Source organism: Amblyomma americanum, chromosome 9 (genome assembly GCF_052857255.1).
Source record: "Amblyomma americanum isolate KBUSLIRL-KWMA chromosome 9, ASM5285725v1, whole genome shotgun sequence".
NCBI classification, from domain to species: domain Eukaryota; kingdom Metazoa; phylum Arthropoda; class Arachnida; order Ixodida; family Ixodidae; genus Amblyomma; species Amblyomma americanum.
The window spans coordinates 78770344-78797036 of record NC_135505.1 but is presented as its reverse complement, the minus strand read 5'-3'; the positions used below and the strand labels follow the sequence as shown (position 1 = coordinate 78797036).

The 26693-nt window shown below is 46.5% G+C and overlaps 2 protein-coding genes across 6 annotated transcripts in view; one reads left to right on the top strand and one right to left on the bottom strand.

Moving 5' to 3' along the window:
* LOC144105440 (E3 ubiquitin-protein ligase Mdm2-like) overlaps nucleotides 1-26693 on the bottom strand; it is a 49793-nt gene that overhangs the window by 9680 nt on the left and 13420 nt on the right. For 3 of the 5 annotated variants that reach the window (XM_077638561.1, XM_077638558.1, XM_077638560.1), the window contains 5 exons: nucleotides 23948-24081; nucleotides 17491-17546; nucleotides 13801-13988; nucleotides 12855-13137; nucleotides 1483-1583 (listed from right to left, as the gene is read on the bottom strand). In XM_077638561.1, coding sequence (XP_077494687.1) covers nucleotides 1483-1583; nucleotides 12855-13137; nucleotides 13801-13988; nucleotides 17491-17546; nucleotides 23948-24081 — 762 coding nt within the window. Of the gene's footprint in view, nucleotides 1-1482; nucleotides 1588-12854; nucleotides 13138-13800; nucleotides 13989-17490; nucleotides 17547-23947; nucleotides 24082-26693 lie in introns of all 5 variants that reach the window. The other 2 variants (XM_077638562.1, XM_077638559.1) reach the window with 1 other exon arrangement.
* LOC144105439 (uncharacterized) lies at nucleotides 4863-7182 on the top strand. The gene has a single exon (XM_077638557.1). The coding sequence runs from the start codon at nucleotides 4988-4990 to the stop codon at nucleotides 6686-6688; it is 1701 nt and encodes a 566-aa protein (XP_077494683.1). The 5' UTR covers nucleotides 4863-4987; the 3' UTR covers nucleotides 6689-7182.

Below are 26693 nucleotides of genomic sequence, written 5' to 3'. Positions count from 1 at the left end.
GGGTGGCGGACAATGTAGGCAGAGAAGAGTGGGCTGTGAGCACTGTGGCAGGCACAGTACTTATGGCATTGACCGGGCATCGATGACCAAGAATGACGGGATCGGTGGGCAGCTGGTTGGAGGCATTTGTTGAGTGTGCCGAGCCTGAGACAACAAGATCATGCACCGGACGTGGGTCATCGCTGGAGACACTGACAGAGTCGGCACTTGAAGGGGTGGCCAAAGTAATCCAGGAGGAATCCTCGAAGGAAGGCGACATGGCCGATGCAAAAGGCCTGGAGACTGAAGTGATCATCAGTGGCTTTCACTGAACCTTGAGGGAAGGAGAGAGCTCCATGGTAGCAGCTTGGTGGGTTTAGCTGCAGGAACTGTGGGCTCTTCCGATGGTATGATCCGTGGCGAAGGTGTGGACATTGGGATGGGAACACAGGGAAGGAAGCCTGCCGGAGCTCTGTGCCAAAGTAATCAGCAGGGGTCTTTTTCAATTCCGCAGAGATGTTTGGGCCGGGTGGGAGCAACCGAAGCCTAGCAAGGAAATCAGGTAGGAGTTCGTGGCTTGCATGATGGTAACGGAGACACTGACGGGACAACCTGATTGATGTTGAAGCAGCTGTCCAAAAGCGCAAGACCCTGGTGTAACATGGCAGAGAATTTAGCCGGGGAAGGGCCAGGTGTTCACAAGGAGCAAGCGGCTGACCGTGAGTACATGAAAGCCCCAACGTGCTGGCTTGGAAAAGCAGGGTGTGGGATCCCAAGCCATGGGAATGCCGTGGGACTGGCAGATGTCAAGCATTGGTAGGCCAGTTGCGTCCGAAGGCCAGGAATGAACAGCAGGCAGGCAGCAGCAGGACCAAGGTGAGGAGGATGAGCCGGTAGCTGCGGCATTGCCTTCACTGAGACTGGCGCCTGTGGTCACCATTTTGAGGAGTAAGGCTGGAAGGCAGCCCGCTGACTGCAGATTGCCGCAACTGGTGAGCCGGCAGAGTGGATTGAGGATGCTGTTGCCTTGGCTGGTTGCAGAGTTGTGCGAGCATTCGAGCTCGCACTCCCAGCTTCAGCCTCTTTTTGTCAGCCATGCCAATGCCAATACCAGCGCCACCAAAGGTTCCCTGGGTACCTAAATCTATGCATGCCTCAATTCCCTCCCCTCCCCTTCCCTTCTACCTTTGGGACTATAAATTCATCTTGACTCTTTGCGGTAAAATATTTCACTCTAGATAGTCATCACTATTGAACCCAGCCACTGTTCTCAGCGGCAGTATGCCTCAAGACCCTTTGTGTGTGCACACCATGCAGGAAGCAACAGAAGCCAAGACATGCGGGGTTTCCTCAACATTTCCTAAAAACCGTCGGGGGTTCTCCGAGCTGCTGGAAGGGGTGAAAATCCCTGGCATAGTTTGTTAATCCCACAGTACTTTCATTTCCAGCTGCCACCACGGTTCCTTTGTTGATCACAGCCCAAAAGGTGTTCCGAGCACTCACAGCGTCTCCAATCTCCGAGTCGGAGGAGTAGCTGTCCGAAGAGTCGGCCCAAAACTGGGCATCATCATCGTTGACGCAGATCAGGATTTCCGCCTGGGCCACTTCCTGCGCCACAAACAAGCCAACCATATTAACCAACGGCGACACACCACACCAAGCTTGCAACAGAGGGCACCGTCATTCTGAGTCGCGAGTTAGTCTGGTGCTCGCAGTAGTATAACTAGGCAGTACTGCAAGAAGTAAAGAGAGAAAAAATTCACGGACAGTCAATGCTACTCATACAGTAAAGCATGCATTAGTGTTCTCCAAAGACGAAGCAGCTGCTGCCAATGATGGGTTCATTTTGTGTGGAACCCTCCACACGAGCGGGTAGCGTGACTCTCCTGATCCAATTCATCAGTCACAGCGTAGCACACTATACCCTCTCTCCTCTCCCCATTAAGTGAAGATTCCTTCTCTTCCCTTTCCCTCCTCCTAGGCTTCATCCTTTCCTTCCATGGGGGTATAATATCCCAAAGCGACTCAACATATGAGGGACGCCGTATTGGTGGGCTCTGGAAGTTTCGACCACCTGAGGTTCACAAGCACTGACATCACACAGAGCACGGGCCTCTAGCATTTCCCCTCCATCGAAATGCAACTGCCACGGCTGGGATTGAACCTGCGTCTTTCGGGTCTGCATACGAGCACCATAACCACTGAGCCACCACAGCGGCATTCACCTAGGCTTCACATGCCAACGCCAGACACCTTTTGCGGTAACCGGCATTCTAATGCCCACGCATTAAAAAAGTGGCGCAGCTAGTCTTGTGAACGCTTCCTGTATATTGCAGCCTGGACAGACCTAGTTATACAGTTTAAATTAACAAGCTTTCACTCTATCTGTGTGAAGTGCCACAACACGTCCATCATGTAATAAAGTTTCCGCCACCACCAACATGGAGCTAACAAATACGGTATACTCGCGATAATTCAAACTCTGATACAATAGAATCCCGTTATAGTAAGCTCGATTATAGTAATAACTCAAATATACAGTCAAAACTCAATGTCACGAAACCCGATTTAACGAAGATATCCCGATTCTCCTTCAGATGCCCATAGGGTCAGTCAAATGCTTTGACTAACTCGAAATAACGAAACCAATTTCGTCATCTGTCCTGGTTTAACGAACCTTTTCTTGAAAAACAAGTATGAAAAAGTGTTAATTTTCAGTCTATTTTGTAGAGAACGCCCAAAATTTATTGATGCAAGCCAACGACATCGCAGAGAGCCTTCGTCCTGCTTTTACCAATCTGCGCGGCGCAAAATGACACAGCCGGTCTGGAGGGGAGCGAGCGCTCTTCGCGGGCGCGCGGCCGTAAAAACGAGATAATTTTGAGTTGAGTCGACCAGATGGTGCCAAAGGGTAAAAAAGTTTTGCGTCGCATGCCATAGATGGCGCTGTTGCGGTTTCTTCTGCGGATATTACCCCGTGCTTTCGCCCTTCTTTCTCTTTTCGTTTCTCTTTGCGAATGTTGTGTTGGTTGTGTTGCGTTCGCCAAGCTCAGCTTGTTAGGCCTACAGCACCTACAGTCAGTCTAGCCGGGCTGAAGCGCGAGACGGAGGTCGATGTTTTCATGGCAGTTGAGACGGTGGCGGCAGCTTGGAGAACAACGAAGCAATAGGTAATTGTCAACTGCTTCAGGGCTGCTGGCTTCAATACGCTAGGCTCTGAAACTGCCAAAGCTGCACCGGACTGCGCGAGTGCCGTGCACCAGCACGAAGATGCCTGGGAGTATCTATGCTCAGTGGATGAAGCGCTCATAGAAATAAGTTGTTAGGCGTATAGCTTGTTAGGCCTACAGCACCTACAGTCAGTCTAGCCGGGCTGAAGCGCGAGACGGCGTTCGATGTTTTCATGGCAGTTGAGACGGTGGCGGCAGCTTGGAGAGCAACGAAGCAATAGGTAATTGTCAACTGCTTCAGGGCTGCTGGCTTCAATACGCTAGGCTCTGAAACTGCCAAAGCTGCACCGGACTGCGCGAGTGCCGTGCACCAGCATGAAGTTGCCTGGGAGTATCTATGCTCAGTGGATGAAGTGCTCATAGAAATAAGTTTCAGCGACTACGTGAGCGCCAACACAAATGCAGTCACAACGGAAGTTTCGGATGAAGCTATCTTGCGGCTTGTAGGAAGCGTGGAGGGAGAGGTGGCTGAAGATGCTGACGACGACGATCACGAACACGGTGATCACGAAGCTACTGTGCCGACACCGGGTCAAGTGATGGGTGCCCTTGACCTGCTGTGGCAGTTTGCCAGAACACACGAGGGGACCGAAGACGCACTGAACACACCTCAGACGCATGAGAAATCCCTGTGGCCATTGCTTACAAAGCACACACAAGCAAAGATTACCGACTTTTTTGTTGGTAATTAAATTTGTAGTCCCCTGGGGCCCTTCTTGTTGCGGTAATAATATTTATTTCTTTCCATGTGCACTAGCGGGGTCGGTCGTCTCCGCGGGCCGCAGTTTCAGTTTCGGTGCATTTACACTTAGCAAATAGATGCCGCGGTAGCTTTCTGGATGCTGCTGCACCATATGATCGATTGTACCGAATTAAGTGACCGAGAAATGCATCACTCGATTTAACAAAGCTCTTGATTTAACGAAATAATTTGAGACTCCCCCAACTTTGTTAAATCGAGTTTTAACTGTATTTTAAAGCCACCTAATTGTACCATGGAGTCTCTTATAGGGGTCATGACATGATATACCAACAAATCAGGCTTTTAAGGGGGGACACGGGTCTTTCGGGCCAAAAATTCGCGAAAAAGTCAAATTTTCGAAACCGGTATTTTCGAAATCGGCGGCTATCTATCTACCTATCTGCCAAGTTTTTCACCTCTAAGATCAGTATTTTAGTCATAATATAAATTTACATAATCTACGTCGCCCGAATTTGCGCTGAAATCGGCTCCGAAACAGCTGTGTTCCGCGCCGCATAGCTCTCGTTTTATGCGCGGCACCGCAGCCATCTTGGTCTCGTTTGAAAGAGCCGTCTTTCGTCTTCAATTTCCCGCCACTGCTGCTGCCTTTCGTCCATTGGTTGCCTAGCAAATAACAAAAAAGAAAAGGTGCCTTTCGCGAGCCTATTGGCTGCCTGGGCGCACGTGACAGCAGGTCGCCTTCCGATTGGTGGAGCTGGCTGGCATCGTCTGCTCTGCGCGGCCAAGCCGCGGGGAGACGCGGCGCTTTCTTTGTATCGAGCCGAGGCGAGAACGCACTGCGATGCCTGGATCAGCGCGCAAGTTTCATTCGCGGCAGAAGTTCGGCAAGAAGAGGAAAAAGTCCTTGATTAATAACCTCAAGAGACCCCCTGCTCCAGTTGTCTGTGCTGAGAACGACGGAAGTTATGCGCCGAACGATCGAGTCGACGACAGTACCGAGGTCGAAGTAGGCCTAACGCGTTCCTCGGCCCGAGAGACAGCTACTGCCAGCGGCCGCATACGCCACGATACTGTGATGCTGCGGCCCTCAGATGTGCAGCGAGACGTCATCAGAACCAAGAAAAAACTCGGAGAACTCGCGTCAACTCCAGCAACGAAGCGGAAGTCGGACTGTTTTCGCGATGACAGCAGCGCGGCGGACCGTCCGCTTGATGAGGCGTGCTTCACGATCGTTAGCCTGGCGTCGCTAAACGATCTGCTAAGGCTCGCTAAGTGCAGTACGTGCGGCGGTGATATTAGCGTCGAAAAAGGTGAGCGGGAATATGGGCTCGCCGTTAAACTTGTTCTCAAGTGCGTGAACTGCGGGGACACTTCCTCATCTTGGAGCTCACCGCGGGCCTGTGCCGATAGGAAGGTGAACCCCTTCGTAGTGAATGTGCTTGCTGCCCGTGCAATGCAGAGCACTGGAAACCAGCAAACGGCCCTGAACGACATTTTTTCAACAATGAATATTTCTCATCGCGGCCTTCATACGAAAACATGGCAAGATTACATAAAAAAAAAGTTGACGCCCGCTGCAACTCGAGCAGCCCAAGAAATGACCGCTGACTGTGCGCGATCGGTTCGAGAGCTTTACAGTGAATTGCGGTTCGGAAACCCCGGCAACATCGCTGTTTCTTATGACGGCACATGGATGACACGGGGCCACACATCTCACATAGGTGTGGGCACAGTCATAGAACTGTTCACCGGACTTGTGCTCGACTATGTTGTGCTCTGCAATTTTTGTGCCGGCTGCGAACGAGGCCCGAAACCTGATGAACCATCCTACCAAGCCTGGAGGGCTGACCACCTCTGCCAAAAAAACACAGAAAAAAAAGCGGGGGAAATGGAGGTCGAAGCAGCCCTTATACTTTTCGAGAGGTCTCTCAAAAAGAATGGCCTTCGCTACACCACTATGCTGTCAGATGGCGACAGCCGTGCTTTCCTTGCACTGCAAGAAGCAGATGTATATGGCTACGTCAAAGTGGAAAAGGAGGACTGCATAAATCACGTAAAGAAGCGCATGGGGACAGCCCTGCGAAATTTGGTTGCCAAGCAGAAAGGGACAGAAAACCTTGGAGGCAAGGGTAAACTAACCGGAAGCATGATCACCAAGTTGAGCTCCTATTATGCTTGGGCACTCAAGTCTCATAAAGGGGACGTGGACTCCATGCACAAAGCTGTGATGGCGACATACCGTCATATTACCTCTAATGATGAGACGTCAGATCACAGTTTGTGCCCATCAGGGCCAAACTCCTGGTGCCAGCACAATGTAGCGGCATCGCGAGGGGAGCCTGCACCAAAGCACCGCCACAACCTTCCACCTCATGTGTGCAAGGCATTGCTTCCCATTTACGAGCGGTTATCAGAAAGGAAGCTCCTTGAGCGCTGCCACAGGGGCAAGACGCAGAATAGCAACGAGAGTCTGCACTCTCTGATATGGGCCCTGGCACCCAAGGAGCGCCACGCATCTTTGTACACTGTACAAGCTGCCGTGGCCGAGGCAGTAATGCGCTTCAATGCAGGCAGCGAGAGAACATCTAAAATAATTTTGAGAGAACTTGGTCTCAATACTAGTGCAAAAGCCAGTAAAAGGATGACGGAAAAAGATGAGCGTCGGGAACACAAGTCTGCCCGGAAACATGCTGCGGCTGAAAATGTCCAAGGTGCTTTCAAGAAGCGGCACTTGGACAATGGAAAGCAAAGGGACTACATCCCTGGGGGCTTCTAGCCATTCTGTGTTGTAAATATGTGTGTTGCACTTGTAAATATTGGTTAAATTGTTCTCTGTTTGTTTTTTGCACTTTTCTCAAAACATAATTTGTTGGCTACTAGCAGTTTTGCGGCCTCGATATCTTTGCACCCGAAGCATGTAGAGCCGAAATTCTTTTTGCAATAGGAAGCTGAATGTATGCTCTGTGAAGTGTTGAGAGCAGATTTTTTGTTTTTGGGTTCAAAATTTAATTATTTTGATTAGTTTACTTCCACCTGACGCACACACTTTGTATACTGAAATTCATAATGCTGTAAAATGAGTAATAATTAACATATCAAAAAACTGCTCCCAACACTTCATTCTTTACTCTTCTAGCTATGTAACTATTCCTTAAAATTCAGTTTTTACCAACTCATTGTTTTACCATTTAGGCCTCAAACAATGGAAGTTGATTATTAATTATCTTGAAAACTAACTGGCCTACAAGAAAACCAATGGCATATTTGAGATCAGCATTTAAAAATTTGTCAGGCTGTACATTTTTATTAAAATTGGCCAAGAAACAACACAAACAGCCTCAGAACCAGTGTCCCCCCTTAAGTTGCAGCTACTAGCCATTTTATTAAAGGTTACTGACTAAGTTTCAAGCGTACCAGAGGTGGCAGATAACCAGGAAACAAACGCTAGTTAATGATATCCTAGACAAAGTATGGAAGAAACAGGCAGGGTATATGATGCGAAGGCACAGTAACAGATGGTTGTTAAAGGTTACGGACTGAATTCCAAGCGTACCAGGGGGCGGCAGAATATCGGGAAACAAACGTTAGTTAATGATATCCTAGACAAAATCTGGAAGAAATAGGCAGGGTATATGATGCGAAGGCATAGTAATTAATGGTTGTTAAGGGGGGACACTGGTCTTAAAGCTATTTTTGTTATTTTTTGACCAATCCTAATAAAAATGCATAGACTTATTCAAATTTTTATGCTGATTTCAAATATGCATTTATTTTAAGTGTAGGCCAATTAGTTTTCAAGATAATTAACAATTAATGCCCATTGTTTGAGGCCCAAATAGCAAAATAATGATTTCATCTAAAATTAATTTTAAGGCATGGTTAGATAGCCAGAATAGTGAATTATGAAATGTTGAGAGCAGATTTTTGATATGTCAATTATTACTCATTTTACAACCTTCTGAATTTCAGTATAAAAAATGTGTGTACCAAGTAATGGTAAATTAATGAAAATAATTATTTTTTTAAGGTAAAATGAAAAAATCTGCTCACAACATTTCACACAGCATACATTAGGCTTTCCATTGCAACCGAAATTTCAGCTCTATGTGACTTGGTTGCTGAGATATCAAGGCCTCAAGACTGCTAGCAGTCAATTATATGCATTTTGAGAAAAGCCCCAAAAACAAGCAGGGGACAGTTTAATAAAATTTACAAGTGCAGTAATATATTTACAATAGGAAATGGCTAGTAGCCACCAGGAATGTAGTCCTTTTGATTGCCAGTAGTATCCAGGTGCCGCTTCTTGAGCACTCCTTGAATATTTTCCGCAATGGAATGCTTTCGAGCGCACTTTTGCTCTCGGCGCTCATCCTTCTCTCGCATTCTTTTTGCACTCATAGCATTCGTATTGAGGCCCAGTTCCTGTAATATTGCTGCAGAAGTTCTTTTGCTGCCTGCGTTGAACCGCATTACTGCCTCAGCCACGGCAGCCTCAACAGTAAACAATGATGCGTGCCGCTCTTTGGGTGCCAAGGCCCACATCAAAGAGTGTAGGCTTTCATTACTGTTTTGGGTTTTACCCCTATGGCACCGCTCTAAGAGCTTCCTATCCGACAGCCGCTCATAGACAGGGAGCAATGCTTTAGCAACATGGGGTGGAATGTTGTACCGATGCTTTGGAGCAGATTCGCCTCAGGCTGCTGCCGCATTTTGCTGGCACCAAGAGTCCAGCGCCGATGGGCAGAAGCTATGGTTTTATGCCTCATCAGAAGAGGTAATGTGGTGGTAGGTGGCCATCACAGCCTTCTGCGTAGCCTCTACATCCCCATTATGGGGTTTTAAAGCCCAGGCATAATAGGAGCTTAACTTTGTTATGAGGCTGCCTGTCAGTTTGCCTTTTCCTCCAAGGTTTTCGGCACCTTTGTGTTTGGACAACAAAGTCCGCAACGCTGTTCCCATACGTTTCTGCACGTGGTTTATGCAGTCTTCTTTTTTTACTTTGATGTATCCATACATACACATCTGCCTCTTGCACAGCTAGAAAAGCCCGACTATCACCGTCCGAAAGCATTGTGGTATAGCGAAGGCCACACTTCTTCAACGACCTTTCAAAAAGAATAAGGGCTGCCTCAACTTCCATCTCTCCAGCCTTTTTTTCTGAGGTTTTTTTGGCATAGGTGCCCAGCCCTCCAGGACTGGTATGATGGGTCACCTTCTTTTGGGCCTCGCTCGCAGCCGGCACAGAAGTTGCACAATACAACATAGTCCAGCACAAGCCCGGTAAACAGTTCGATGACGGTTCCCACACCAATGTGGGATGTGTGGCCGCGTGTCATCCAAGTGCCGTCGTATGATACTGCAATATTGCCGGGGTTCCCAAGGTCCAATTCATTATAAAGTTCTCGAACCGACCGCGCACACTCTTGTGTAACTTCTTCGGCTGCACGAGCTGCTGCAGGTGTCAACTTTTTTTTAACATAGTCTTGCCACGTTTTATTGTGGAGACCGCGGTGCGAAACGCTCAGCGATGAAAAAATGTCATTTAGAGCTGTCTGCTGGTTGCCAGTGCTCTGCATTGCACGAGCAGCGAGCACATTCACCACAAAAGGGTTGATCTTCTGATCGCCACGTACCCGCGGCGAACTCCATGCAGACGATGCGTCTCCACAGCTCGCACATTGAAGAGAAAGTTTAACGGCAAGGCCGTATTCGCGCTCATCTTTTACGAAGCTCAAGTCATTGCCGCCACACGTTTTACACTTCACAAGTTTCAACAAACTGTTGAGCGATTCCAAACAAACGATCGTGAAGCTTGCCTCGTCGAGCAGACAGTCCGACGCGCTGCCGTCACATAAACAACGAGACTTCCGCTCCGTTGCTGGAGTTGAGGCGAGTTCTCGCAGTTTTTGTTCAGTCTTCGTCTTATTTTGGAGCACATCTGAGGGCTCCAGCATCACTGTATCACGGCGGATGCGGGCGCTGCCGCTTACAGCTTCCCGTGCTGCGGAGCGCGTTAGGCCTACCTGCGCGGCCTCGCCGACACGATCGTTCAGCGCAGGAGTTTCATCATTGTCGGGGCGCACAGCAGGGCGTCTCTTGAGGTTATCGACCAGCGACTTCTTCCTTTTCTTGCCGAATTTATGCCTTGAGTGCACCTTGCGCGCTGAACCAGGCATCGCTGCGCGTTTCTTGCACTGCACAAAGAGTCGCGTCTCCCCGCGGCTCGGGCGCGTCAAGCAGACGCTGCCAGCCAGCTCCACCAATCGGATGACGACCTGCTGTCACGTGATCCGCGGCAGCCAATAGGATTTTGAATACTACCTTTTCTTTTTTGCTATTTTCTCGGCAACCAATGGGCGAACGGAAGCCGTAGTGGCGGGAAATTGAAGGCGAAAGGCGGCTTTTTCAAATGAGACCAAGATGGCTGCGGTGCCGCGCATGAAACGGGAGCTACGCTTTGCGAAATACTGCTGTTTCGGCACCGATTTCAGCTCAAATTCGGGCGACATGGATTATATAAATTGGTATTGTGACTAAAATACTGACCTTAGAGGCGAGAAATTTAACAGAGAGGTAGATAAATGGCTGCTGATTTCGAAAATAACATTTTCTAAATACTGATTTTTTCGAGATTTTTCGGCCCGAAAGACCCGTGTCCCCCCTTAAGGGGGGAGACTGCTCTTGATGGCAAAAAAATAGCGAAAAAATCGATTTTTCAAAAATGGAATTTTCGAAATCTGCAGCTGTTTCTCTATCAGCCTGTGAATTTTCTAATCTGCAGAGCCAATATCTGAGCTGTAAAATGAGTAGAAAACTTCGATCCGAGCTCTCTCTCAGCAGATTTTCGCTCAATAGCAGGGCTTTTTTCGCGATTTGCTATTATCATTTCACTGCAGCGATCAGTGCCATCTTGGTCTCATTTGGAAAAGCTGCTTTTTGTTTTGAATTTCGCGCAGTTGCTCCCTTTTATGCTTATTGGATGAGGGAGAAAATGCCGCCAAAAAGCAGTCGCAACGCGCGATGCTATTCGCTAGTCGGTGCATGGGACTGAAGGCTCCTATCTAATTGCTGAAGGGCCTCGTGTCGTCTGCTGGAAGCGTCCGTTGAGCGCAAGCGGTAGCCATCTTTTCAAAATGTGTTCGCTGGTGCGTCTCGCAACGATGTAACGCCGGCGCCAAAGTTCGGCACGACTCACAGATACGGGAAAAATAGAAAAAAATCGCTCGTTAGCAACCTGAAGAAGAGTGCCACGGTCACCTCGAGCACCGCAAGCGCCTAATACGCCTGTGCCATCGGATCGGGAGGTGCCGACCAAGCTAGGCCTAACTGCGGCGCCGGTCACGGAAGCCACATCGGGCAGTGGTCGTGTTCGTCATGATACCCCAATGCTGCAACCTTGTGAGATTGAAGAAAAGGGCAAGAAAGCTCAGGAGAAACTTCAGCAGACAGCATCAGCAGCAGCAACAGAGCGTAAGGCAGCATTCTTCATTAGAATGGGAGACTCCGCAACTGCCCCACTCGGCGACACCTTCTCCATCGTCAGGTTGCGTTTGGTGAACAAGATGCTGGCATCAGTCAAGTGCGAAGTATGCAATGGCGACGTGCCGACTGAAAAATCCGACAGAGTATGGCCTCGCCACCAAACCGACCCTGACATGTGCAAACTGTGGCGATATTTCGCCGCGTGTGGAGACCGACCGGACAGTGAGCCCGTTCGTGGTGAACATCCTCGACGCGCGCGTGATGCAGTCAACGGGGAACCAACGTGCCGCGTTGAATGACACATTTTCGGTGATGAATATATCCCAACCCGGTCTGCATTCAAAAACTTGGCAGAAATACGTCAAGAAAAAGTTGACGCCCGCGGTGGATCATGCAGCTCAAATTAACTTCCGAATGTGCGCGATCAGTTCGAGAAGTTTACGCGGAGTTGAATCTACAGAAAATCTGCAGCGCACACTGAAAAAGCGCCATTTTAATCACTCTGGTCAGACAGACTACATCCCAGGAGGCTATTAGGTGTCTGCTACTGCCAGTTTGTGAATAAATTTGAAGTACTTTGCCATAAACAACACTTCGTTTGTTTTTGCTGTTTTTCTCAAAATGGAAATTTTTGACTCGTAGCAAATCCTAAACTAGATATCTCGGCATCTATGGCAGAGAGAACCACAATTCCTTTTTAAGCACAAAGCCATATATGTAGACTAGGCAATGTTGGGAGCAGAATTTGTAATTATTGTTCAGAAATTTTTTAATTTGCTCTAGTTTTTGACTGCAAGTTAGGCACTATTTGTACCTTGAGTTTCAATGACTTTAAAAGCTACTTATGATGGTAAAATTAAAAAACTGATTCCAACATTTCATCCCTTTCTGTTTCTAGAACCTAACCAAGTGCAATTTATGAACTTTTATAATGTGATTTTTCTTTTGATTATTCTTATTAATGAGAGGGTGTTAATTAAGTATCTCAGGAAAAAATCAGCCTATCATGAAACCAATGACATTTTTGGAATCAGCACAAAAAACTAGTCAATGGTGTATAATTTCATTAAATTTAGTGCAAAAACAAAAATTTTTTCTTTAAGAGCAGTCTCCCCCCTTAAAGGTTACGGACTGAATTTCAAGCGTACCAGCGGGCGGCAGAAAATCGGGAAAAAAACGTAAATGATATCCTAGCCAAAATCTGGAAGAAATGGGCACGGCATGTAATGCGAATGCAAAGTTACCGTTGGTCGTTAAAAGTTATGGACTGAATTCCAAGCGTACCAGGGAGCGGCAGAAAATAATGTGGGCGGATGAGATTAGGAAGTTTGCGGGGCGAAAAGTGGCCGCAGATGGCACAGGAGCGGGTTAAGAGGAGATGAGAGCAGCCTTTGTACAGCAGTAGGTGTAGTAATTATGATTAAGATGATGATTATGAACAGAGCAGGGGGAAAAGTCACTTGCCTCGATGTCGCTGTCAGAAGAGCTGGCTGCCTTGTCCCCATGGTCCGACGCCTCCTCAATCTCGTACTCCACCTCGAAGGGGCAGTCACTGTCCTGGTCGCTATAGTCATCCTCTGCTCCTCGCCGCTGCTGTCGAATAAGCTCGGCTGCCAGGGCGGCTGCCTGCATGATGCGCTCCTGCGTTGCCTCACTGTCGGAAGATGAGTTGCAGTCGCCCGAAGACTCGTCCAGGAACCACAGGTCATCGCTCGTGTCCTTGACAACGTCCGTTTCACGACCCTGGGTTACAAGGCAGCACACAGTGAAGCACAGTCAGCTCTGCCAATTGGCAATGCACGATTCATAAATTCACCCCTTCCCACTGTGCATTTATTATTTTTGCAAAACAAGCCCCTACACGAATTTTTAAGCGTTAAGAATCCGATTCAGTGGCAACCCTAACAAAGGCGTGTCGATAATGAGGTGGCCCACTTGCCACCTATGTCACATGACCTTGTGAAGTCGTAGCAACCTGCCCACCGTGGCAGGCGGCATTTAAATTAATCACTGGTCGCAAGAGGTTGCCCAGGAGGAGCAACCTCAGTTAGTCCCATTGATGGTAGCATCTGCCATCGCAGGGCAGTGGTGCATCACCTAATTGCTGCACCACTGTGCCAGAAGTGGCATGAGGACTCCCAGGATCAATGAATGCAGTCATCAATTCAGCATATATCGGCGTTAACCCATCATTACCGGCCATTATTAACAGCTTCAGCCGTCAACAATGAATCCGAACAGTGGAACCAAAGTGAAAACCGAAGTGCAACTGTCATTTTTGTTACCAGTTTTATTTTTTAAGCTAATATGAAAACGATGCTTAAACTGCAGATGGAAAGTGCAGGTGAGGATGCAACCACAAAATATGCCCTTGTACTGACTGATACAATATAGCCAGCAGCGCACCTGTATGCTGTAGACAGTCTCCGCACCACTGTCGTAGGGCGGCGACGGCGGTATGTGAATGGTGACCGGCGACGCGTGCGCCGCACTTGTGCCGCTCGTCGTTGAGTCTGGTTCCAGGCACGGGCGCTTGGCTTCGATGGTGGCACTGCCTTCGCAGGCCCCTAATTGGGATTCCCGCTTTAACGCTCCTACACAGGAGAGCCCAACCACACACCCCGAAAGGGAAGGAGAAAAGGGGGAGAGAAGAACAACACTGTCAGGACAACGAATAGAAGCAGTTTGAATGAAATAAAAGAAAAAACAGCCCGAACGGCATGCCGTTCAACGTGCTGAACAGGGAGAAGGGATAAAACGCAGTCGCTCACACATTCACCACCATGCAGCGAAGGTCTCACAATGGCCCAGGCACCACAAACAACAGGCGTGCGCTGGTCGTAGTGGAAACAAACAGCAGACACACATTAAAATCTGCACTGTCGTTAGACGCGTGCACTTGAAATTCTATTTTTTCTTTCTCTTCGCGCTTCCACTCCTCACACAGGAGCCGACCAACGCACGCCTCGCACGCATTCAACTGCAGATTTTTCCCGTCATCGTTAAGGACAACTGCATTCGTTGCAGAGCTCAGAAACTGCGCACTGGATGTTAATAAAAAACAATTCAAGCGGTTAGTTTGAAAAAAAAAAAAAAAGACTAGGTCCTATGTGCCGCGGGTGCAAAAATGACCATCTGTGCGATCAGCAATTGAAGCGGTGTCAATCCTTTCACGTTTTGGGTGCATCGAGCAGCATAACCGAAGTCTTCCTACTTCCCTTAGTAGTGTGGGATGAGCATTAAAAGGGTTGAGTAACGGGAGGGCAAAAAGCAATAGGTATGACCTCCAGAGGATTAAAAAAAAATAAGCTTTTTTTTTTTTGGCGTTAAAAAACCATGAAGGCATTTAGGCATGCAGTATCAATGCTTTAATCAGTGGGATACATGAACAAATATGAAGAATGTGGCCATGGCCAAAGAAGCAGTCAAAGATTTTTAATTCATGAGGCTATTCCCCATGTAAAGACTCGCGAGGCAATTACAAACATTATTATGACGCAGATGGCTAAGTAAATTTCCAGCACGGATAGTAGGCATTTCATGAGCACAGCATGACAGCAAAAGTAACTTGCATTAAAAAGGTAAAATGGGAGGGGGGGGTTGATGTCTAGGTGGGGGCCCAGATGCTTCCAGTTCTGCTGCCTTCTGCACCCAACTTACAAGAAAAATAAAACAGTCTAACAGTGCAGTGCTTGAGAGGAAACGCTCTTTTCCTGGCCCACTTACTCCGACTGCCAGATTGCAGAGGGAAAAAAAAAATGTCTCTCCAAAAATCAATTGCACCCAGAGAATGAAAATTTGGAAACTAAAGGAAAGAAGCGTTTCCTTGACGGGGCAGACAGATGCAACTCGACAGGTAAAATGAAAGCAGCCACAAGACTACATTTGTTAGACACACCCAGGGCAGATCCAACGACTTGGTCTGAAAAAAAATCAACAGGCACACCCTTAGTCGCCACTGGCAGGAAATTCTTCCAAGGGGCACTGCTGTTCCACAGCGTTGGCGGTTTTTATTTTTCCCCCCCCAAGATTCTTGTCCAGCAGTTTCGTGTAAACCTTGGCCAAGAGCATGGGTTTCACACGTGCCATGACAAGTTAGCAGTGCCTCAATCATCGGCAACTTGCTTGGTTGCCAAACAATTTGAGCCAATCCGAGCCACACATTTTGGCAGAGATTTGTGGCCACCAGTGTTTTGCACCACTATCCTGGTATCCAGATAGCGACAGACTAGAGATCTGACAATGCCAGGCACAATTTTCAACCGCTGTGGTGACCAAGTCGTTGATGCCCGCGACCGACAAGCGATTTCACTCACTGCCAGCTCAATATGTGGCCTGTGGGGCTCTCAAAGACCTTGCTGGCAACAGCCGTGGTTTCGGTGCTGTCAGCATGAGCAGCACGGGCCTAAATTGAATTACAGGAAGGATGCCGAAGCCTTGAAAGCAATGCAAAATGTAATACCGAGCCATTTCATGGGAGGATTCTATGACAAAGGAGATGAATGACGGGAAACCAGAATGAACGGCGGTAATGGTTTCAATTCAACCCTCGAACAAGTTTTTTTTTTTTTTAAGGGAAGCCATGAAGCATGCATTGCATGAATCATACTTGAAAGTGCCTAACCAGCTGTGAAGGAACCGAAAAGCAGCGACAACCACAGTGTCGAAAAGAACTGCCAAGCGATGCAATTATACAGAAAAAGGGAAAAAATAAAGATTCTTCCTACAAATGTCGAAGCAGTTAATCTTATTCTCCAGCTCATTAAGCACCTGCGAAATATGAAGATTAGAGAAATTTTCTCGTTTTTCTACGTTTGCACATTTTCCCTTCAGCTTGACTGGACAAAGATTCTACTCAAGGCCCTCCACACAGGCCTGTGGAGTTTGGCTCGCCCTTCATAACAATCAAAAATCTGATATAAGGGTACTCTGATTAAGTGGCTCTACAACATATCCACTCTGCTCCATACATTGACAAATCATGATTGGATGTTCCTGCATAAACCCTAAACCTGGGCAAGCAATGCCGTAACTATAGTTGAAGGTGGTATAAAAAAGGCTATGGCTGATGAGATGGTAAACGTAAGAAATAATGTGCACCCAAGAGACCACAAAATGCTTGCAAGTATTAGAGAAAACAACCAGGATCCGCTTGCTCCAAATGGACACAAATTTTATCGAATTTAAACAGGAACAAAGACTCAGGTAGATGTAATAAAAAGTCATTTTTTTTTAGCAGACATCAAGAAGCCGGCGTTGCCACTACCTGGCGGTTTACAGAGGACGAATATCCACTGCATTGCACACAAAGCTGCATTACTAACACTAACCAGAGAGCTGAAATGGCTATCAAGAGAAGGGTCATCAGCTGCTCCTTGCATGCGAAACTATCTAAGGGAAGACCTAGCTGGCCAGAATGAAACAGAATATTGATTTATTTATTGTCATGTAAAAAACTGTGCAACCATACAAGCTGATAAAACAGAGTACTTGTATTAAGCCATTAGGCTTAGTAGCTAGGCCTAATTAGGCCTAACCAAGCTTGGTGGAGCTAAACGACGTTTGCCCAATTAAAAAAACCTTTCAGTGTTGATTTAAGAATGGTTAAGTGATGCTATCACCTTTCTGGTGACCTGCCAAGGCCACTGTTCCTGTTTAAATAGGCTTTTCAGCCTACTGCAGATTATTTCCAACAAACAGCCGTGGGTTGCAGACTGCCCTATCCCTTCTTTTCCCCCCATAAAGCAAGCAGCTTCAACATTATGCCACATCATGGTGCACTTGTTGCGACCGTTACCTACAGGTCAGTGCAACTCCGCTCTTGGCAGCTGAGTTTGCAACTGCGATGAGGTGCACACGGACAAGAAGTATGCATATCGCTTGACGCATTCCAGCCGCCAATCTTTGAGAGCCCCATGACCATAAACCACACAGGGAAAACAAAATTGAGGTCGTGCATCTGTATCATGCCCCACAAAGCAAACAGCGCAGCGAGCCCTTTCTCAGCTGCACGTCGCATCTCGAGCACCGCACATAGATAACAATGCATTTCTAAAGCTACGGAAAAAAAAAATGAAGTTCACCGCTTATAGTTACCTTGAGATACTACATGCTGCGTTGGCACAGCACGGATTTGTTTGACTAGAAGACCGCTAAAGAAGAAAAAAAACAAGAGAAGGGAGAACGTGACATCTTTCACTTCCTCCGCCGTTTTGCTCCCAAGTCCTCGAAGTTCTCACTCCCAGTCTTCCCATCATCATGATCATCATCATCATCCTTCCAAACTGATGCGTCTCTGCCCGCTTAAAAGCCACAGCCAGTGTCGCAGACGAAGCAGACGACGGCGTCAATCCTCTCCCACAGAAGAAGAAGAAGACATGTTGCCAACACAATGATGTCTTCATTTGCCTTCCCTCACACACACAAGAGCACCAAAATTGAAAGGCCAAATCCAGTAATGGCAGTTCTTCTCTTTTTTAAAGGCATAGCTTTTTTAAAAGAGGGTAAATTTCAAAAATTTAAAGCTACACAGAAGATGAAGTTTGCACTGAAGATGCAGACGACAGGCAGCAGAGCAGGGTTGTCTCTGCTGAATTATGTTTCAAATTGTCATTTTTCCCGTCGTCCCTGAGGAAAGAAGCACAGAAGAAAAAAAAAGATACGACGAGTGCATACAACAAGTGTGTGTGTTTTAAAACACAATGCTAGTCGTCTTTTTCCTAGTTCGAGTTTCACAACGCATGCTTGCCACATGAAAGGTGCAAAATGTTTGACGTTGCTAAAGCTTGGGAAGCCAAATCCAGAATGTAAATTATGTGCAAAACTGCTTCTTTGTTGCCTGCAACATTCGCCTTCCGGCACTTGGAGCTCAAACTTAAGGGGAGACCCGGGTCTTTGAGGAGAAAAAAATGGTCAAAAAATCGGTTTCTTGGAAGTATTTTTTTATCACAATCTAGAAGCAATAAAGTGCCTGTTTCTAAAATATTGATGCCTCCCGATAAGTATTTATTCAGATATCAGTGATTAAAGTCAGTAACAGGGCAATTCGCGAAGTTCAACATCGCACTCAGCGAAAACGGCTTCACGGAGAGCGGCCATTTCGGTCTCATTTGAAAGCTACATCCTTCTACTATCTAATTTTAGTAGGAAACTTTTTTCCAGCCAACAACCATGGAGTTGTGCGGCTTCAGAAAAAAACTAAATACGCGCATGGCATTGGTGCTTTCGCAGCACGTGGGGCAAACGGCGACTCCTGATTGGATGTTGGGAAACGTCTGCTAGACAAAAGTGCATCGGTTGCCATTTTGACGCACCGCGCAGATAGCCACTCGTTCTCTTTGCTACCTCGATACGATGGCTGGTGGGCATCGCAAATTCCGAACGGCTCAAGCCTTCGGCAAAAAACGAAAAAGACAGCCCCAGACACGTGACGAGCCATCGGATGGGCCAGCGCCTGTGACAAACGATGCAGCGAGCCTTTCCAGCGCGCCCACGGAGGGCGCGGACGCGTGTGCCGCAAGCGACGGCGTGGAAAAGTGCTCGTCAACACGCCATTTCTGTCCCGCGAAGAAATAGCAGCGGTTGAACATCGGGCGAACGAAGAACAGCGACGACTTTCTTCGATGTCAGCAACTCGCCGTAAGCTATCTCTTTTAATTCGTCTTCCGCCGAAGCGCTAGCGGCTGTGAACGAACTGCTTCATTGCGCGCAATGCAAAGTGTGCGGCAGCCCTGTGAGCCTTTCGAAGGCAGGGCGAGAATAAGGAATTGCAGTTAAGCTTGTCCTGAGCTGCAGCACCTGCGGAGAATTGAGAGCTGGATGGAGTTCGCCAAGGGCCGGTGAGGGTGGTACCTGCAATCCTTTCGAGGTAAACGTGCTCGCTACTCATGCAGTTATGAGTACAGGCAACGGCCAGACTGTGCTGAACAATGTTTTTTCCGCCCTAAACCTTTCTCATCGTGGAACACATAAAAAGACGTACCAAGATTATGTAAAAGAAACTTAATCCTGCAGCTCGGAACGCATCTGCACTTGTGATGGGGAAGTGCGTGGCAGCCGTGACGTCCCTCTACTCGGACCTGAACTTTGCAAATCCGGGGAATATAGCTGTATCATTTGACGGAACTTGGCTGACTAGAGGTCATTCGTCGCACATCTGCATGGGAACTGTCATAGAACTATTTACGGGATACGTGCTTGATTTTGTGGTATTATCAAACTACTGCTTAGGATGCTGGCTCGGCCTCAAAGATGAGGACCTTGAGTATCAAGAATGGAAAGTCAGCCACAAGTGCCAAAAAAACACTTCAAGCCTGGCCAAATGGAGGTGGAGGCTACGAAGATTCTTTTAGGCCGGTCTCTTGAGAAGCATGGACTGAGATACACCACAATGTTGTGTGATGGAGACAGAGAAGGAAGACTGTGTGAATTATGTTCACAAACGGATGGGGGCAGACCTTCGAAGCCTTCTGCTCAAAAACAAGGGAGAAGGGAAGCAGAGCCTTGGTGGCAAAGGGAAACTGACCGGAGACCTCGTAACACTCTCCAATTATTATGGCATGGCACTCAAGGCACATCTAGGCAGCATTGATGACATGCAAAACGCTGTTCTTGCAATTTACTGCCACGTTACCTCAACAGATGCAAGCCCAAATCACTCAAGGTGTACAAAAGGTGAACAGTCTTGATGAAACTTCATTCAACAGGGCTTTAGCAAAGCAAGAAACTCCACCAAAACACAAGTACAATCTGCCTCCACATGTTGCACAAGCCTTCCTGCCAGTCTACATGCACCTCTCTGACAGGAAACTGCTGGAGCACTGTCAGAGAGGGAAAACACAGAATGCAAACAAAAGTCTGCAATTTGTCATTTGGTCACTTGTACCGAAGATCAGGCATGCGTCCCTATTCACAGTGGAGGCCGCTGTTGCTGAAGCGGACTAAAAAGTACTACTTTTCATTACGGTAATTTAATTAATTTGGCACTTTATTGAAGAAAAATCTGAGGCAATTCATAAGCATCTTAAAAAATGCTGTAACTTTTACACTGCTGCTGCTAAAATTATGGTGATGCTATTTGCAATCTAGGGTTACTACAGAACAAACAGACCAAATTTTTGACAATCATTGTTGCCCAAGTTATATAAAACTTGGGCACAATTGCTCACTCATAAAAAAATTAATATCTTGAAATCCATTAGAGACAGGACTCCATATTTGTTTTTAGGAGGACAAAATGCCCTAGACAAATAAGTTTCATCTCTCTACGTCTACAATTAGCAAAATTTGTCTAAAGACCAGGGTCTCCCCTTAAAGGGCACCTCCTGGGATGCAAGAGGTTGTCATTATTCAATGACCCTAATAGCTTGGCCCTCTAGCTGTAACAACTGCTCATCAAAGCACTGTTAGCTTAATCCACTCCACACAAGACACGGTCCGACGACTCAACAGCCACACGTTTTGCCTCATTGTGTGCCCTCTTATATTACAGTACTCTAACAGAAAGGAGTAGAAAGGCAGTGCACTACTCCCATACATGTATATTCATGCTTAGAGTGTACCTTGCACCTTTCATGTTGCAGGCTAAACAACAAAATTCTGTCTCATGCCAGCTGTCCAACTGACCGAAAAAGCCAACATGAGAGCATAGGCGAAAAAAAGGAAGTTGGCAAGCAAGCACCATAGTCGATACAAACCTTTAAGTGGTCCTGGAAAAAAAAAAAGAAGTGCTTGCCAACTTAAGCCGTACACCTTGCTTGCCACATGCCAACTTTGCAACGTAAAAGTCATGAACGATTCTACCTCACCTCCGGACTCCACCATACTCTAGCCTCTCTGCACTTTTTTTTTTTGAACTACAGTAACATGGACTTTATTGTGAAATCATCACGCCTGGTCTTAACCAGATTTGGTTAATTTTTAACTTACACAGATGAAATTTTCATACCTAGCGTATTCTGGCAACCTAAAAATAAATATGCATTGATTTTTTTCTATTCTTCGTGGATTTCAAAATTTTAATTATTTCATGACTAATTACTGTGCACAAGTTTTTTGCATTTTCCACATAAGACTGACAAAAATTTGATGTCTGTGTTGAGCAATAATCAGACAACCATACAATCACCTTCATTTTAACAGAACAAATGCGAAAGTTCTACCTTCTGCTCATGTGCTTAAAAATAGGCCAAATTTTTAATCACCGAAAATGCTAAATTTTTCAAATGAAACCTTGTGGTTTTTTTTATCTTGTTGCATAGGAGAATAGATAAGCTTTCAAGTGCATAAAAAATTAAATCTGACCATGACATCACGAGATACTGCGGAAAAGAGTTCATGTCATGGTAAAAAAAAAGTTGAGAAAACAAGAAGGTAAGTTTAAAAACATGGCTTAGATTTATTTCTTGAAAATTCAGGCATAAAATCAAGTTCATCTGATACTACAATCCTCCAGGCACATTATCGTCATCGTTTTCCCATGGTGGGGCAATGCAATGGTGGCTCCTCCGGCAAAGTGTGGTACATTCTGGTACATCGATGACCGCACAATTATACATTTACCATCATCGCTAAGTAAACGGCACCTACCTCTACACTCTCGATAATTCACTTTTGCAAAAGCGGCTTGTTTCAGCAAAGGAAACTTAAAAACATCCATGGTAAGTTGGTGAATGTGGCGAACAAGGGTGACCAGAAACGGAAGGAAACCAGGTGTTGTTCTGCTCTGCATACATGCCAGAGATGCTGTGCTGTGAAGTCACCTGGCCTCTAACTACCTGTCATGCTGACCCGTAGTTACCTATCATGATGGTGTGGTGACATGCACGAAATTATGCATTCTATTCCCACGGCAATATGCCTAAGCACCCCTAACACCATTGAACAGGTGCATTCGGTTGCGAGACTTTTTTTTGTGTTCACCCCTTAACACACGTTTTTTTTTTCTTTTTCCAAAAATGGTACCAAAATCATCATTCTGTATCCATGCTGCCATCTGTCGGCAAAGCAAGAAAATGCTTTGGACGAATCCAACTTGTCTGTAACTGGACACAGAGTGCCAGAAAACGCATGACACGCTGAATTCGCCATGAGCTTTGTAGAAATGACAGCCAGCTTATGAAGAGGGGGTTCAAAACTCGCCTAGAGAGAAAGCCCTCATTACAGAGAAAAAGCCACGCTTCTAAAGGTAATGTATTTTGCAAGGTAATTACAAGGAAACAGCTAGTGTCTGTTTCTATTCTCATATCTGGTATTACAAAAATCTTTCTTGAAGACCGGAACACTCGTCGCCACGTTGTTACCGTCAGTTTCAAGTTACAGCTCCATTTTTCTGCATGGACTCTTTCTGCCAAAGGTACAGAAACAACTCGTAAAAAACTTTGCTAATGGCTGAGCTACAACAGGTCAGGCAAAAACACACCAACAGCAGCAGCAGTAACAAGAAGAGAAGCAGCGCAAGAAATGCCAAATGCACAACGCCGTCACAGGTTTGAGGCAGCTTTGCAGCACCTTTCTGGTCATGTAACAAGGGCAAGTGCAAACAGAGTCCCCCCTGCATGGTGCCTATTATTTGCGTAAGAGTCAAGTGCCACGTTTTAGTTCAGCAGATAGGTATCACACCTTTTTTATTACGGCCAACTCCAAGGGGTTTTTTGAGCGCTTTGAGTTCATGACCGCATCACATTCCTTAGAGTCTCCTCGCTCCGGTATACAAACTGCATTTCAAAATACCATGTAGAAATATTTAAAAAGAGCAAAAACCGAAACCAGGTTTCACCCTATGACATTATGGGTAGCGTCACAAAATATCTATCATGCGCACGTTGATTGGCCAAACTGGCAACGCATGCGTCGAGTGCCGCCACAAATGCAAGGGTGCCCATTAAAATCTCTTCAACTGAGGCCACAAAAGGGACATTTTAAAATTTGTTTGCCAGCCCTTCAGAGGTCATTGTAGAGGCCCTCAGAAAACAATGCAATGTGGACGTTCCAAGAGGATTTCACAACAGTGAATATTACCAGGACGTGGGGAAAAGCACCAGCTTTCAAAGACCAAGTAGACTGCTACCGAGGGCGTGGCTGCAGGAAGCAATGGGTGCAAAGTCCTGCTGTGTTTTGCTCCGAAATCGCCATTTGAATACTTCGGGGGCATCAAATATACTGACTGGTAGCTGGAGGTCGAATTGAACCTTTACTTTACAGTATATTGAACCCAAACGTGGCACCTCTGAAAAATACAAATTTTTGCATTTTTTTTTACCATTTCAAGACCCGAAAACATCAATATACACCTGGAGTGACATGACATAATAATATTATTATTGCAACGAGTTAACACAATTGAGCATAAATAGTATAAATAATGATACGTGAAAATTATAATAAAGGTAAGATATTGACAAAAGAGGAATTTCATGACCAGCAAGGTGTGGCACTGCTGCTGCCACAGTTGAATGCAATTTGCAGAGTAAAAAAACATTTAAAAACAACAATAACACAAAGAATCACATGCTCCTGTCTCCATGTTCCCCAGGCAGGGGATGGGCCCACTTACAGAAGGTCAATGGCTAGAAAATGTTCCACACCCAACACCTTGCCCAGAGGGTCCTGGCCGCAGAGGATCCTCGTAGGACACATGGGGTCAAAGAGCTTCCGCTCCCGGATATAGTCCCTCAAGCAGTCCATTATCTGCACACAACACCCACAGGGTGCCAGGTTAACAACGGGCACGACAACAAAAGAAGGCTCTGCTCGATGTCGTCACGGAGAGCAGAGCTAAGCGAACAATGCCTTTAGGTGTGTGAACTAGTACCACCTGGTGCCACAAATCAACATCTAGTTGAAATAACTCCATGCTATACACTTGCTGAAGCCTCCAAAGCTCCTTTCCTTGCTTGCTCAGCTAATATACCACATTTTTACTCCACACGATAGCAACACAAGTGAATATTGCTTTCTTTTTTTGCACTACTTAGGTAGCTGTGGAGATAGTGTGTCATGGCAATTTTCAGTGCTCGTTTCCCTGAAAGCTATGCAAGTGCACTGAGCATATTGTGCTTCAAGGTAAAAAGATAGGTTACTCCCAAAATCCTAGAGCAGTATGCTCAGATCCTGCTGTTGATGACTGATAATCTTTCAAGACTAATTTGCTAACCAATTGTAAAAAGTTAGGCTTAGCAAACTACAGAGAGGAAAACTATTCTCTGCTGCTTCCTTCTCGTCACTTCCCACAAGTCCCCTTAACTTAAGATTATTAGATTATGCACAGTTTGGCTAACAACAAAGCCCAAAAGAACCTGTGAAATTTGATAGCCATAACCACAACGTGCAAGTGTGTCTTACACTAGTGGGAATGCAACACGTTTTGCTGCCCACATACAAAAGATCCGGGCCATGTAAAATACAAAAAAAAAAAATCTCTGTACATAGATTACAACGCACCCCTCTTAGAATTTGCTACACCCCACACGTTGGCACTTTGTAGCAGTCTAACTGCAATCAGTGCAGTCTCCGACTGGTCAATGCACGGCTCTCTACATCCATTAAAGCAGCCCTACAAAGATGTCACGCCACTTAATTCAGCCCCATTTTTGGCCATTTTTGGCCACAAGGGTATCTTGGCCAATGTGCACCAGTGCCGATGTGCTGTAGTCTGATCAGGGTAGGATCATAGATAACATTTTTCCCAGCATTCCAGCCCAGTGAAGCCGAGCACCAGTCCAGGGGAAAGCTCCTGCCCATTGGAACTAGTGGGTACCCGGCGGTACTGGGGAGCGAACCCCACACCTCTCGCAAACGAGGCGCATGCTCAAACACCACCACCACCTGTTTTTTTTTTTTTTCTGCTTTCTTAAAACCTTTCTTCCACTGATGCACGACAATCACAACAGACACATCCACTAGTCTAAAAAACTAGATAAACCATAGCTTAGTTAAAAACACTGGGTAAGAGCCATCACTGGTTCACTAATCTCGTGCGGCTCCTTCACGCTGACTCTTCCTACGCTTTAGCAGCTGCGTAGCTCTCTCCTGGCATGAACCTCATCCAAGACCGCTTCTGCGTAGCCCTCCATTCACGAACCTCATCCAAGTCTGCTTCACACCGACTCTTCCTATGCTTTCGTAGCTGCAAAGCCCTCCTGCATGAACCTCGTCCAAGATTGCTTCATGCTGACTGTTCCTGCTGCACTTTCGTTGCTGCGTAGCTCTCCTGGCATGAATCTCATCCAAGAACCTCATCTAAGACGGCAGCTGAAGGTGTGCTCCTCTGTGCGTTGTCGCTAGCGTCGCTCTTGCTGCAGCACAGCCTTCATTGCCCGCCTAACCTCGGTAGTGGCAGCGCATAGCTCTTTGCAAGTCTCCCTTCTTTCTGGTCTTGCGATTTGCCCTCTACCACGCAGCTCCGGATTCAGTTTTTTTGCTTTTCTTTCCACTTCGCTCTCCATGACGGCACCCCTCTATTTTTTGGCCGCTTGGATTGGTGCCAAATTCTACGAGCTTTAGTCATGTGACAACGCAAGATTGGCTCCCCCCAGTAATGGCTCGCGCAACAAGACTGACTACCATGTCCTTTGGCAACCACGGGTGCCGCACTGCAGTACCGCAGATATTTGAGACATGGGGTTGAAAACAGCAGTTTTTGCTTATGAATGGATCTACTTTCATCAATCTCAACAGTTTGTGCACCTGTTCCCAGTCAGAACAAGTACTTTATGAAGCATTACCATATACCCAGATAAGGGCTGCATCCACAACTTGGCAGCCAGCAATTTGCAAAAAAAAAAAAAGCCAGCCAAAAGAGTTGCTTCATGAGTGCACAATGTTTGCCTGCATGATACATTTCACTCAGAGCTAATAGATGATAACTGCTTGCAACACTCAGTACCATCACGGACGCATTTTCTCATGCGGGACTTCTGCCCAGAGCCGCCAACACATGGTACCTCAGCACTGCTGACTCCTTTAGCGTGCTCGAAGTTCACACCAGAAAGGACATAATGTTACGGTGTACAAAAGCAACAATGAGGTGCACCCAAGCTTTTAACCATTTTGGCACTTCTTAGGCTTGCATTTCATTATCAAATGCCAAGATGAAAAGTACCTCGTTTCATTGAGCTTTGACCCTTTATCAGACACAATTTACTAGGTACAACCAATATCATCCCTGTCCCAAGTTCTTCACTGCCTGCAGTGCAGAAAAGTGCATTGAAAGGCCCCAAGGGTACTTGACATTTATGCCTTTTTCCCTACTGATGCAGCCCTGCTCTTGGCGACATAAATACACCTGGAATCCCTGGAGG

What these genes read in the sequence shown, in the direction of transcription:
- LOC144105439 (XM_077638557.1), top strand. Translation starts at nt 4,988, where the DNA reads ATGCTGCGGCCCTCAGATGTGCAGCGAGACGTCATCAGAACCAAGAAA.